Raw genomic sequence first — 13,940 nt, forward strand, 5'->3', positions numbered from 1 at the left:
CTGGAGTCTCTGTCAACATTGGTGCTGAGAGGAAGAGTGTAGACTGCAGTTAAGCCACTTTTTGGCCCCAAAAGGCACAAGTGTGACTCTGGTAACCTATAGGCTTGGCCTCCCCACCACTCTTTCCTTCTGGGAGGTGTTTACGTCTAAAACACTTTAAGAGCTTTGCCTCATACTAAGGTACCTGATGTAAGTCTCAAGTGAGAAGAAACAGCCACGTCTACTTTAGATTCTGCCCAAGTCAGGAAACTTCGTGAATGACCACGTTGCTGACCACTCACTGAAAAGCCAGAAGCAGTAACTAGTGTTAGAAGTGCATCCTAGTGCTCGATTGATTCTCCCAAGGCATTCTGTGCCAACTGCCAACACCAAGCAGCCTTCTTGTCTCCTCTTTATGTGATAGTGCTTTGCTAAGATTCATAAACTCTGACAAAGGAAAGTGGTCCAATAATTCACTTAAGGTGCTGGCTTCCCAGCCTCACTGGGCTTTCTTCTCAATGGGCACTGGCTACAGACCTGGACTGCTGAAGTTACATCAGGATCTGAGTAACCACACAGATTATTTTGTGTTTCCTTAAGGGTAGTATTCACTTGGAGGAGTCTTCCTGAGTGAATGGACCAGATTTCTAGTTGACATCATCAATAAGGAGTGGGGTGGCCTTTTCTGAAGACTGTCTAGATCAAAGGTCATAAACTGGTGACTCAAAAAACATAGCCCACAGACAAGATGATTTTTTTAATGTCATGGCTTTGAAAAAAATAGCTGACAATATATGTAATTTAAGAGATTTGTGCATAAAATCTGGATTTATAGCTTCTTATAAAAACAACAAAATATCTAGCAACACATGTTGCTGTTCATGTCTACTATTGGCTTAAGCTGCATAGCCACTTACCCTTAAGAGGGAACCCAAGCTTTCTACTTCACCTACTGTAGTTCACTTCATGATACCTCTTGGCTCTGTAGGGCTTTGAATTTGCTACCCTGGAGTTAGTCATCCATGAGCCCAAAACAGGAAGTCATGATTTGTTCTTTTAAAGGTCCCCTGCTTTAAAGTGACGGTGACTTGGGCTTATCCTTTTTACTTCCGCACCAAGAATGGCCATTAGATGCATGTTCATATATGGAAAGGGACAGTTAGATGCAAAGTGGAGAATTTTACACTACTTACCTGAATAAATCAGGCATACAAAGAAAATCCTGAAATGATGATATTAAATTGAGATTTGAGACTTGAATTATTCAGGGGTAATTGCCTTAGTTTTCCACCTCACTGTTTCTCCTTTGCTTTCCTCACATGGACATAATCTTCAGAATGTTCCTCTGTCAAAGGCCATTGTCATAATTCCCCTGCCTCTTTTTTTTTTTTTTTTTTTTTTTTTTTTTAACTCATTTGCACTCTCGGTAGCAATTGTTGGAGCCCTGCAGGGGAATAATTGCAGAGGAATTAACCTCTGACATTTTTCTAAAAATAGCCCTAATAAATCCAATCATAGGTAATTTACCTGTCCATGTTTCTCGGGGGTAACCAGGATTGAAGAAAGACCTGGCAGGCTGGCATTCCTTCAGCAATTATCTGTGATCTGAGTTCCTGGCGCTTGTGTATTTTCTTCGTTTTGAAATACAGAGTACAAATTGCCCTCTGTCCTCTGACCTCCTGACCCTCTTTCTCAGCACCTTGCTGTTGGGGTTGAATAAGGCCGTGCTCTTCCAGAAGAGTGTGTTGGGTTCACCAGGAAGGAGGGAGCATGGGTCAAGGGAGGATACGTGGGGTCCTTTCTGAATTCCTGACTGCTGGTGGCCCAGTGATGTCTTCAGGCTCCCTCCCTTCATTTTCCATGTCTGAGCTTCAGTGAAGTGCCCCAAGGCCGGCTTCATCACAGTCTTCAGCCACAACTGAAACCTGTTTGGGGAGGTTCTTCCTTGTAGAAGAGAGGGGAATGCAAAAGGGCCTTGGGTGGGTTAACAGTCTATGGTTGGTAGAAATTGTCCAAAAAAAAAAATGTCATTTCCGGGAGCATTATTAAGGAAATGCATTTTCTCTTGCCCCAAACAAAAAGGTCTGTTTGTGCTTTTCCCTTTTGTTCTCTCCAGACGTTCCAAGAGACCACACTGCAGTGGTCTCCTAGAAAATTTACTTTCTCAAATGCCACTTCTAGTGGCACTTAAAATACAGAACGTAAAATCCTTGTAAATTCCACTGCAGAGACAAAGCCCTGAGCCCTTAAATGCACAGAAAAGTGTATCTATTATCTATCGTTTCAAAGTAAGTGTGCAGTTACTTTAATTGCCTTTGTCTTCTCCTTTTCAGCTGACATTATCTCTACGGTAGAATTCAACCACACGGGAGAATTACTAGCGACAGGGGACAAGGGGGGTCGGGTTGTAATATTTCAACGAGAGCAGGAGGTAAGTGGCAGTGAATGCAAAATGCCCATTTTCTTCTCTTTTTAAAGGAGGCCTCCTACTGTTCCTTAATCCTCATGTGTCCCCCTTAACCTTGCTGCTTTGCTAGCAAACTAAAAACTGCCAAAAAGTCATTAACATCAACAGTTCCACATTCAGGCTCATAAAAGCACCTGATAATAGAGCCTTTCCTGGGCATGGCCTAATGTTTCCAAACCTGGGTGTTGCACATTCAAAACGACCTCACTTCCCATCTGACCTGCAAAATTCCATGGGTGCTTATTGAACAGAGAACTCCTTTTTGAGTGGAATTTATCCCCCAGCCATTGAAATTAATTCTCCTAATTTCAGGTGCTCCTGCCCAATATGTAGGAGGGGAAAAAAAATCCAGCTCTTTGCCAGTAGATGTAAAAAGGACACCGTGGGTCAGTAGAGAAGACAGTGATAGCTCACCCTACCAAAGGGAGTGAAATCCCACAGAATGATATCTGAGCAATGCACGTGGCATTTGTTTTTCTATAGGTGATGCAGAGGTCCCTGGAGCTCAGTGCTGCATGCATTCTGAGCAGGAGCTCGAACTTGGAGTGCATTGAATCTCAAAAATCCCATTTCCTCCTGAGACTTGAACTCCAGTAGGAATTGTTTCTCTTTTTCATATAATTGAGTTTTTTGGTGTCCGCTTCTGTTTTGCCAGAATGAAATTATGTCCCAATCTGATTTCCTGGGTCTCCCTGGCATGGTCCTGGAGCTTCCAGCAGGCCGGTGCCTGTTCTAGGACCTCTCCCATCTGTTCCCGCCTCAGAGAATCACCAGCACAGAGTAGGGGGGAGGCCCAGTGCGGGAGGAAGGTTCCACAAGAGACTTCCCTAGCAATTTAAAGCCTGCTCTGTGCCTCAAAGCCATTTATGTTACACCTCCCCCCCCCCCCAAAAAAAAGGAAAGCCTCATTTAGAGGTGATATATTTGGTAATTGCACATTATTTGCAATTAATTTCTATAAGGGCATCATAATCCCTCGGGGTTCTGTATAAATTCAAGTGTTCAGCATTAAATCAGGCACCCAGCCTATTCCATTGGCCCTGGAAACAACGAAAATGTGGTTGGCAAGTGGAAACTAATAGCTCTTCGTGACCTGGAATTTTTCCTGCTTTTCCAGAACTGCCTAGTGCTAATTGGTCTGGCACATGATACACACACTTGACAGTCTGATTTGGATGGTAGCAAATCAACACTCATAAATTTATTGTTAAGGTGGACTGGCTGTCTCTGTAGTAAGCAGGATATCAGCATTTAAAGTCCTTTTAAAACTGATTTTTAAGACCTTCAGTTTAAAAAAAAAAAAATCCAATTAGGTTCATAGTGATGATAAAGAAGAACGGAGCAGCCATTTAGCATAAATTACCCAAGGCAGAGTGTTGCCAAGAATATTCCGCACCACAATTTCCGTTAGCTATTTATAGGTTTCACCTATTTTAATGGACTGAAACATTTAGGAAGCATGATTCATTGGTAGAATGAAGGGGGACACATTTTCCAAAGGAGAGTGGTTTTGTTCAATAAAAAAATAAATGTCGAGGAGAGAAACATACCGTTCAGTGGCTTTGTGGCGAGGCTTTGGGTTGGGATGAACGCTAAGCCTGAGAAACAAAGCCAGGTGACAACAGGCCCACTGCACCCCCCCACCCCCGGCCCCGACCTCTGTGCATGACTTCTCACAAGTCACGCTCCTGGCAAATTTGCTCGTAGGAACCTCAGTGCCCCGCAAATACATCGAACACGGCATCAGCACCATCACCCATCAGATGGAGTAAGTGGAGATTTTGGTTTGAATGGTCAATATCCATCCAGAAATATAATTTTTTTAATGGAGTCTTAATCCTCAGAGTCAGACTCTTACAACACATGTTCAATAAGGCCTGAATTTGAATTTGCGAGCGTGGTTTTCCAAAGCCTGAATCTGGAAGCTCCTGGTAATAAGGTCCTAAAACCCCTGAAGTAAAACCTGTCTTTTCTTTTTCCCCTTCTTCTCTTTCTTTAACACCCTCTTTTTCCTCCTCTCCACACTTCTTCTGCCCCAACACCTTCTGCAGATTCTCGTCTCTAATTTTCGTTACCGCATTCTTTACCTAGTTCCTCCTGTTTGCACTGTGCATAATCGGGAGGGGTGAAAGCTGGAAATAGAGCCTGATAAATTTCCTAGGGGTTCATGTGGCATCTCTGCACTCAAGTCTGTTTTGTCAATTACACGAGGGGGGGGAAAAAAGGGGTGGGGGAGATCTGATGCCCAGATTTGCTCTGTATAAGCTGTGTGACCCGGAGAGGTCATTTTACTACCTCTGAACTTCTCCTGTCAATTTCCCCACCCTCCCTACTTCTCAGAGACTCTGTGAGGTTCTGGTGAGATTTTAAATGGCCAGCAACACGTGCAGATGCCATGGTTTTATAGTCTTTGTGAGGGACTGATGTATGTCACTGTGGACATCAGTGTGGGATAGATCAGTCCTGAGTGTGTCCAAGACATCCATTGAGATGTAGAAAGAAAATATTAGAATATCTATTTATATGTATTTTTGAATTGTGTCCTATTTTAACATCAATTTTTACGTATATGTTATGTATACCATATATTAGTACCGAAGTTCATGTATATAATTTATAAATGTACGTATATAGGAGGTGCCAATATTCACCAATGGGGTACATGATCAAATGCTGTGGAGGTCACTCAGCTAAGGTAAACTTGTTGCCGTGGGTCTGCCCTCATTCTACAGTGACATGACTGGCCCATCCCTCCCCATGTCTCTGCCCAGAAAAAGAAGCAATTGGCAAATTTGCAGTTGGCTTATGTGATTTCATCTTTTGTGTGTGTTGTGTGTGTGTGTCTGTTCTTTTTCCCTTCCTACAGAGTAAAAATCAGGTTCATCGTAGGGGTGAATACAATGTTTACAGCACATTCCAGAGCCATGAACCCGAGTTCGATTACCTGAAGAGTTTAGAAATAGAAGAAAAAATCAATAAAATAAGATGGCTCCCTCAGCAGAACGCAGCCTACTTCCTTCTGTCTACTAATGGTACGTGGAGGTGACTTTGCTTGTTTGGTATTTGCAGAGATGCTGTCAGCAAACCACATATTTCAATCTTTCCTGGGCTCAGTTTTTCTTTTTACCTTGTAAGCTATTTGAACAACTTAGAAACAATATTTGCAAGGTGACTACCAGAGTGCCTGGCATAGAGTAAACCCTCAGTACATAGCAGGTATTCTTTTTAAAAATAACAAATTTATAACCGAATTAGGTGAGACCCATGATCTCCAGTTTTTGGTTAGTACAGATTAGTTTTAGGTGTGTTTAGAATCTGACTTCCTTTCTTAAGATTCACTAAGTGTTTTTCTGGGAACACATTTCAGAAAACTCAACATGCCATCCCTATGCGTTTGGCATACTGATTAGAAATTATTAATCCTGAATATATGTGGGGTTTATAAAGGAGATGTTTGTGTCTTCTTACACCATCAAATTCTTGGTCAAGAAGAAGAGGGGTGGACCCTTCCAAAGTATAGACCAAGAAGTGGTTTCTTTCTCTTTCTTCCCCCATTCTCTTCTTATATCATTTATTATTTTAGGGGGAGTTGATATCAGTAGGTCAGAGAGAAAGGATATAGGGGTTGAATAGAGAGACAAATTTCATGTGAATTTGGTAAACCTTTATACAGTGAAATTACCTGCCCTAAAGGCTCATAATACCCTTCTGAAAGAATCCATCCACACTCAGAACAATTCAGAATAAAATCATATGGTAAAGGGAACTAATTGAATAGCATAAAAATTAAGAGGATTAGTGTATAAAAATTGAAAACCCCCAGGGGCGCCTGGGTGGCTCAGTCGGTTAAGCGTCCGACTTCAGCTCAGGTCACGATCTCGCGGTCCGCGAGTTCGAGCCCCGCGTCGGGCTCTGGGCTGATGGCTCCGAGCCTAGAGCCTGCTTCCGATTCTGTGTCTCCCTCTGTCTCTGCCCCTCCCCCGTTCATGCTCTGTCTCTCTCTGTCTCAAAAATAAACGTTAAAAAAAAATTAAAAAAAAAAATTTGAAAACCCCCTACCAAGCAAATAAGCTGGGAAGTGATTCATTTCATCTCATGTGTGAGTCTGTCTACAAGGGCTATACGTGTAAATGTAAATCAGGAAGCAAGGGGTTTGCTTTTTGTCTATCCCCAACACTTACAGGGTAATGCTCATAGGTATGTAATATGATCAAACATATATTAACATTTTTAAAGGCTGACAGGAAACACACAGAGAGCTTTATCATGATTAATTTTGGATTGTGCATTTTGAGTGTCTTGTAAATTTGTTCCTTGTATCCTTTTAACACATGTGAACCAAAAATCCTTTGGTTATAAACCCAGTGTAGAAATTTAAAACATGGCACTTCTGAAACAGCCAGTGTAGGCTTATTCAAGGATAGCTTATCTCAGATTCTAAGTCATTTAATTTTTTCTCAGAACTGTATGTATTGTTGGGTTTACTTTTTTCAACCCTGATTTCTTGAAAGTCAGACCACATGAATACTTTTTCCTCTTCCTCTTCTTCTTTCTCCTCCTCCTCCTCCTCCTTCTCCTCCTCCTTCTCCTCCTTGTTTTGTTTTGCTGTTGAAATTTTACTCAAAGGCTCTGCATACCCAACACTTGAGAATAAAAGAGACTTCTGATGATTTTGACTTAATTATTTCAGGCAGAGGAAAAGTGTCTGATTATCTTCTATGGCTAGCTTACTTGATATTATGAAACTGACCCTATTGATTATTACTATAAAATTCAAAGACTTATTAACTGCTTTGTGGGGGGGGATGGGAAGGAAATCGTTGATATGCAATGAAGATTAATTATATAGCATAATGTTCTGTTAATTGAGTTTTTAAATAGTTTTTTGATTAACAAGGATATTATCTTCCCATTTGGGATGCTATTTCATATGCCAACAGCATCTCAAAATGATTCTTAGAAGAAAAATTCCCATGTTCTTTCACAATTTTCTTTTTTATACTAATATTGAGGTTGAGAATTCCCCTCAAGCCAAATAGGTTAACATGCAAAAATTAATGAAAGACAATTGGAATTACTGTACAAAAGAGAAAATGAAGATAGATGATAAGATTGTGTTTAAAAGCTGCCACAAGTAATGATAAACTACTCAGAGAGCCAGCCAGAAAAAAGAAAAGTCATTACTCATAGTAACAGCCACATGTTCCTTCGACTTTTTTATCCATAAAGCTTCGAGATACTGAGTCAAGAAAAATTGTGTGATAATAAAGTCGAGAATGACTCCAGGCAACCCAGCCATAGGGAATTGGATTGAATTCAGCATCAATTATCTTTTTAAAAAAATTGTACTTATCTCATTATAGTTGGGTACAGTTTTACATTCTACAAGCATATTTTGTCAACTTTACCATTTTTAATGAAAAGTAAAACCAACGCTCAATTTTCAATCTAGACTTTGAAAATATTTGCCTGGTGAAAACACCTTGCTTTATCTAGCTTTCTACTTCTGTTTTAATACTTACGATGAGAGGGAAAGGTATAATTGATTTGTTTTTGCATGCTATGAAAGAAGTATGTGCTCATTGTAAAAAAAGAAAATTTTTTTAGAAAATACTGAGAAGCAAAATGAAGATACTAAAGTGTTTACACCAAGAGAGAACTGCTATTAATGTCTTTTAATGATAAAAAGCAGAGATGTGGATAAATGGATAAATCTTTTTGCTTCTTAATGAAAATGTGATTATTCTATAAGCTGTTCTGAAACAAGTTTTTTTTCCTTAATAATATAACACTTAACCACAGAAATATCTTCCTAGTTGTTAAATGTTCTTCTAAAATACCACTGCATTTTCAACGACTGCATGGCATTTCCTTGTATCATTTTTCTAATCTACTGATAAATCTCCCAATAGTAGAACTTTAAATGTTAACAAATTCTGACTATTATAAATTATATTTTTATAGGAATATATGTTAATATGGGTAGATATGGTTAGGAAAAGGCATATTATAAACTATGCATAGCATGTTACATATATGAAAAGGTTGTATAATTACACATCAAATGTAATAAAAGGATGTGCACAAAATTTCCCTAATAGTTATCTTTGTCTAGTGGAATTGAGGGAGATTTTATTTTATTTTTTTACTTTCCAGCTTATTTTCATTTTTTGCAATTATATTTACCACATGTATAATGAAAGAAGGATAAAATGAGAGAATACAAAACCAGTACATGCAGTCTTACAATAGGTTCGTACCCATCCCCCAAAAATGCATAGAAGAAAATACTGCAAATATCTGTGCAAAACAGATATTGTCCCTGACTGGAGGAGGTATAGTTGATTCTTGCTTTTTGTGTTTTACCTATGATTTCTCCGTGTAGCAATGTGTCATTCGTAGTAAGAAAAATAGAAGAATTGCCTTGCAAACGGGACGGGATATATTCCAAAGCCAAGCAGTAGAAAGTATTTGGTGTTAAAAGTCACTGGTCTGTGTTGTTCTGAGTCACAGCTGACCAGTCACTAATCAAGTGACTGTATAAATACGGCCTCTGTTTCAGTTTCTGACCCTAACATGCAGTGCAGTGTTATAGCAGGATATCCAGAGAAGGGAGGCCCAGAGGAACGTTGGCATACAGATAGGACGATCTGAATTCAACTCAGTATCTAGGAAAGGCTTCCGTGCCTTCCGTCCCAGTACAAGCCAGAGGGGGCACACAGTTCAGAGCACACCAATCTTACACTTGGCCGCCATGCCACGTGTGCCAGTAGACGTGACCAGCCTGAGTCCTCCCCAGAGAACAAGAGACAGGGGCACTTACCTGTTAAAGTAGCCAAATTGTTGCTGAAAGCCTACCTCAGGATGGGATACATGTCAAACCTCTGAGGACGAGGCATTTGGTGGGGAGACATGGGGAGGTAAGATGAGGGGGGCAAAGGAGAAAGGGAACCCTGGGACAGGCTGGGTGAGGTGTGGCTCTTCTTCCAACAGTATTATGGAAGAAACAGGGTGTGCTGACATCATCACGGGATGAAGCTAATGCTGTCAGAGCAACAGGTTGTCATCAAAGAACAGTTGGCCACTTTGCGAATTCGAGTAACAGCTGCTATTTGTCAACCATTATTAGACACCCCAACCCTACGTTAAACACTGGGTTTCATTCAGTCCTTCTAAGAGCCCCATGAGGAAGACACTGTTTCTCCAAATCACAATTTAAGAAACTGAGGCATAGAGAAGTTAAGTGTCTTTATTTGTAAGGTTGAAATATTTGAGACATACTTATCCTAAAAAGTCGTTTGCTCTTCATCTGAAGTTCAGATTTAATTAGGCATTCTGTACTCTTTTTCCTGAAAAAACTATTGCGCCCATTTGTTTCTCACTGAAGAGATACTGGGCACCTACTACACAGGAATCCTGGTCCTTGGCCACGCGGCTGGCTGGAGTTGCGGTGAGGCCCAAGCTTGTCTGGTTCCAAAGCCAACCCTGGGCAGGCACAGGAAGATACAGAGAAGGCTTTTGAGTCCCTGCCCTGCACAAGAAAAGCTAGAGCAAGCACAAATAATGAATGCAGGACCTGTTCAGGAAAGCCTGCAAAGGGCACGTGACCCACACATACGTTCTGTTTGGCCCAAACACATCTTCTTAGGAAACAAATCAAAAGGCTGCAGATGGAGCTCACCATCTCCTGCCTTCCAAGCCCTCAGTCCCTCTCACTCATTCCCCTGGCCTGCCTCACCCCTGTAGACATTGGAGATCTTGCCCTGTTTTATTGCAGTGGAGAATCACCGGGATCAGCAAGTAGTGTAAAGTGCTGGAACAGAACACAGTTGCAAAAGGTCGTTTCCAGCTGGGGACTCCAAGCCTGGAGACTGCAATGGGAGAGGAGCATTTTGATGAATGATCCTACCATTTTCTAACTCTGAGTATTGCTAGCAAGATGCACTGTGTAGATATGGGGTTCATTCTTTCACCCAACTAATATTTGTTGAACATCTTCTGTGTCCCAGGCACTGTTACAGGTGCTGGATGTGTAGTGATGAACAAGACAGAATCCCTGCCTCCAGGGACTTTATGTTCTAGTGAGGGAGGCATAACAAATATGTTGTCAGATAACGAAACGTTCTAGGAGGAAACATAAAGCAGGGGGGAGCAGCATGAGAATGGTGGGGACATTTTGATGCAGGTTGATTCAGAAAGGCCCCTCTGAGCGTGGGACACAAATAGAACCAAGTGAAGGGACAAGTCACGTGATGAGGAGGTAGAAGGCTTCCTGGCTAAAGGCACAGCTCATGGGAAGCCTAAGGCTGGAGTGGGGATAATGTGAACAGGGAGCTATAAAGAAGCCATATGGCTGGAGCGCAGGGTGACTGGGGCTCACAGGGTAAGACCAGAAAGGATGAGGAACTCCAGGTGTGGCTCACGGAGGGCCTTTCAGGTCATGGTAAGGAAGTGCTTGGTGGGATAGGACTGAAATGGGAGTATCTACCTCTCAGCGTTATTGTGAATATTAAATACATTTTCCATAGCAAATGCTGATAACATAGTTACATAGCTAATTCTGTATATGTAGCTGCTCTGATTCAGTGTTCAATAAATATTTTTACTGAATGAACCAAAATAACGTGTAAGCTCTAAATTTCATAGGCCATCGTCAGGAAAACCATTGGTCTCAGCACAGTGTATACTTTTGATTTGAAACATGAGCTCTGCCTTCCGATGACGTGAGATTTATGCTCGGAACCCTTGATATGAACCAGCTTCTGTAGCATTTCCTTCCATCCTTACCTCCACCTCTCCCTGCTCCCCAACCCCCGCCCACCACCATCCACATAGAAGACTCCTTTTCAAGCTCATTTCACTGTAATTTTGATTTGCTCTGGTTGCCCTCCACAGATAAAACTGTGAAGCTGTGGAAAGTCAGCGAGCGTGATAAGAGGCCAGAAGGTTACAACCTGAAAGATGAGGAGGGCCGGCTCCGGGATCCTGCCACCATCACAACCTTGCGGGTGAGCCCAGCGGCAGCTTTGGCCACCGCCTTTCATTTCTCTTGGCCACCAGGCTCAGGGGAAGGGTTCCCGGGTTCAGCCGCATGTGGGTTGCTGCTAGAGGTTGGTTGCAACTATAACGTGTGAGTAAAGGAGGTGAAGTGGGAGCTCGACCTGTCTGAGTGTCTGGTGGCAGATGGGAGGGGGGGGTGGGCAAGATAGGGGCCAGGCTCTGATGACTACAGATTCATGCATTTCTTTTAACCCCCTAGGACTCGCCCACGTGGCCACTGCCATGCATTACTATATGCTTAGCCTCTGTGTGCTCATGTTCTCTAAAATGTTTCTGTACTCAAGGCATAGGGGATGGGATGACCCACGTGGCAAGCTGGGGTTTCATGGTTCAGAACGTGAACTTCTGGATCTCATAGGCCTGGGTTTGAATTCTGCCACTCCGTAGAATCTCACGTAGTCACCTAACCCTTTTGAACTTGAGTCATGCAATTTGTTTTTAGTTTCTCTGTCTGTGAAACAGTGAACCTCATACTTACTAAACTTTAAACGGTGAACCTCATACTTCACTAAAAATGTGCCCTCCTTCCATGGCTGGTAGTCAGTATATGATCTCTGCTATCAGTCTGAGTAGCTCCCCTTCTGCCCTCCAGAAAGTCACAGTCTGGTAAGGAAAGGATTTGGAGGTCTCCTATAAAAATGCTTATGACAGTAAATAGAGTAAGTTAAATGCAGTAAGTGAGAGTTACAGTTTGATCAAAGGGTGAAGAAATTATATTTGGTTCTAGAGATCAGAAAAGGTCTCATAGGAAAGTGGTATTAAAAATGGATTTCTGGGGACACCTGGGTGGCCCAGGCAGTTAAACATCTGATTCTTCATTTTGGCCCAGGTTATGATTGCACAGTTTGTGGTATTGAGCCCCATGTCAGGCTCTGTGCTGACAGTGTGGAGCCTGTTTGGGATTTTCTCTCTCTTCTCTGTCTCCCTTCCTCTGCTCGTGCTTGCTCTCTCTTTCTCTCTTTCAAAATAAATAAATAAACCTAAAAACAAATTTTTTTAAAAAAATGGATGTCTCAAGGCACCTGGGTGGCTCAGTTGATTAACCGTCCAGATCTTGATTTCAGCTCAGGTCATGATTTCTCAATTTGTGGGATCCAGCCTCCTGTCAGGCTCTGTGCTATTAGCTTGGGATTCTCTCTCTTCCTCTCTCTCTGCCCATCCCCTGCTTTTGCACTCGCTCTCTCTCTCTCTCTCTCGCTCGCTCTCTCTTCTTTCAAAAATAAATAGGGGTGCCTTGGTGGCTTAGTTGGTTGAGCGTCTGATTTCGGCTTAGGTCATGATCTCACTGTTCATGAGTTCAAGCCCTGCGTCAGGCTCTGGGCTGACAGCTCAGAGCCTGGAGCCTGCTTCAGATTCTGTGTCTCCCTCTCTCTCTGACCCTCCCCCGCTCATGCTGTATCTCTCTCTGTCTCAAAAATAAATAAACATTAAAAAAAATTTTTTTTAATAAAAATTTTTAAGAAACGTATTTCTCAGAGCAAACTTTTAAGGGAAGGCTCTCTAAATACAAGGTAAAGTGGTTCAGGGCTTGGTGGTGAGTTTGGTTTTAGATGTGCATACTGTGAATGGTACAGCATTCCCAGATCCACATCTTGAGACCAGCCCTAGCCCCAAGGGACTTTCAAACCTTTCAAATATGTGTTTTCAGATACCAGCTGCCCTACTAAAGACCAAAAACTGAGATCAGAGAGACAGTGCAGTACATGTAGGGAAAAGAGGTTGTCACCATAGGTTGAGAAGCAGATATGGGAACTGAAGGATCAGCATGTGTCTGGTTACCTTGCTTGTTTATTTGTTCATTAATTAATTAATTCATTTGTTCCTCTCTTTATTCAGTGGGTACTTTTTGAGCACAGGCTCAGTGCTGGCCACAGTGCTAGGCTATCATGTGTTTACCCAGTATTTGTGGTTACCTACTTTTTCTTTGAGCTTCTTCTGAGCAAGCAAGCATTGGCTTCTCAGCTTCGTCTCATCAACCTGCTTCCTCAGCCTGAAGAATGGCCATGCAAGTCCTCTGTATCAGAGTGGGCTGATGGTCTAAATGCTCAGAGGTTTTGCAGACCTGAGGGTTGAGTAGTGAAGAGTATGGACATTGAGTCAGTCTGCCCTGGATTAGAAGTTTGGCTCTATTGCTTTCCAGCCAGGGACGTTGGTCATATGAACTAAACTCTTTATGCCTCCAAAGTCCCATGTGCATTACAAGGATTCACTGCCTCCCAGGAGTTTTGCAAGGATCCCATGCTCTATTGTGCGTGATGAAATGTTAGCCGGTGCAATGTCTCATTCACACATAACAGTCGATAATGTTAGTTCCCTGCTGACCATTTAATATTATCTTCATCATTATCATTATCATGGCTGTTACTACTCCCTACTGACAGGAAAAAATGTGTATTCTTGTCCTTTTCATATACTTTTTATACTGTGGTATTCA

General features: G+C 42.0%; 1 protein-coding gene across 12 annotated transcripts in view; it reads left to right on the plus strand.

The window, feature by feature from the left end:
• Window positions 1-13,940, plus strand: part of PPP2R2B (protein phosphatase 2 regulatory subunit Bbeta) — a 465,243-nt gene that overhangs the window by 354,439 nt on the left and 96,864 nt on the right. For all 12 annotated transcript variants that reach the window (XM_060635811.3, XM_060635808.3, XM_060635807.3 and 9 more), the window contains 3 exons: window positions 2,313-2,410; window positions 5,313-5,478; window positions 11,342-11,454. In XM_060635811.3, the coding sequence (XP_060491794.1) occupies window positions 2,313-2,410; window positions 5,313-5,478; window positions 11,342-11,454 (377 nt within the window). The remainder of the gene's footprint in view (window positions 1-2,312; window positions 2,411-5,312; window positions 5,479-11,341; window positions 11,455-13,940) is intronic.

The sequence above is a fragment of the Panthera onca genome, chromosome A1 (genome assembly GCF_046562875.1).
Source record: "Panthera onca isolate mPanOnc1 chromosome A1, mPanOnc1 haplotype 2, whole genome shotgun sequence".
NCBI classification, from domain to species: Eukaryota; Metazoa; Chordata; class Mammalia; order Carnivora; family Felidae; genus Panthera; species Panthera onca.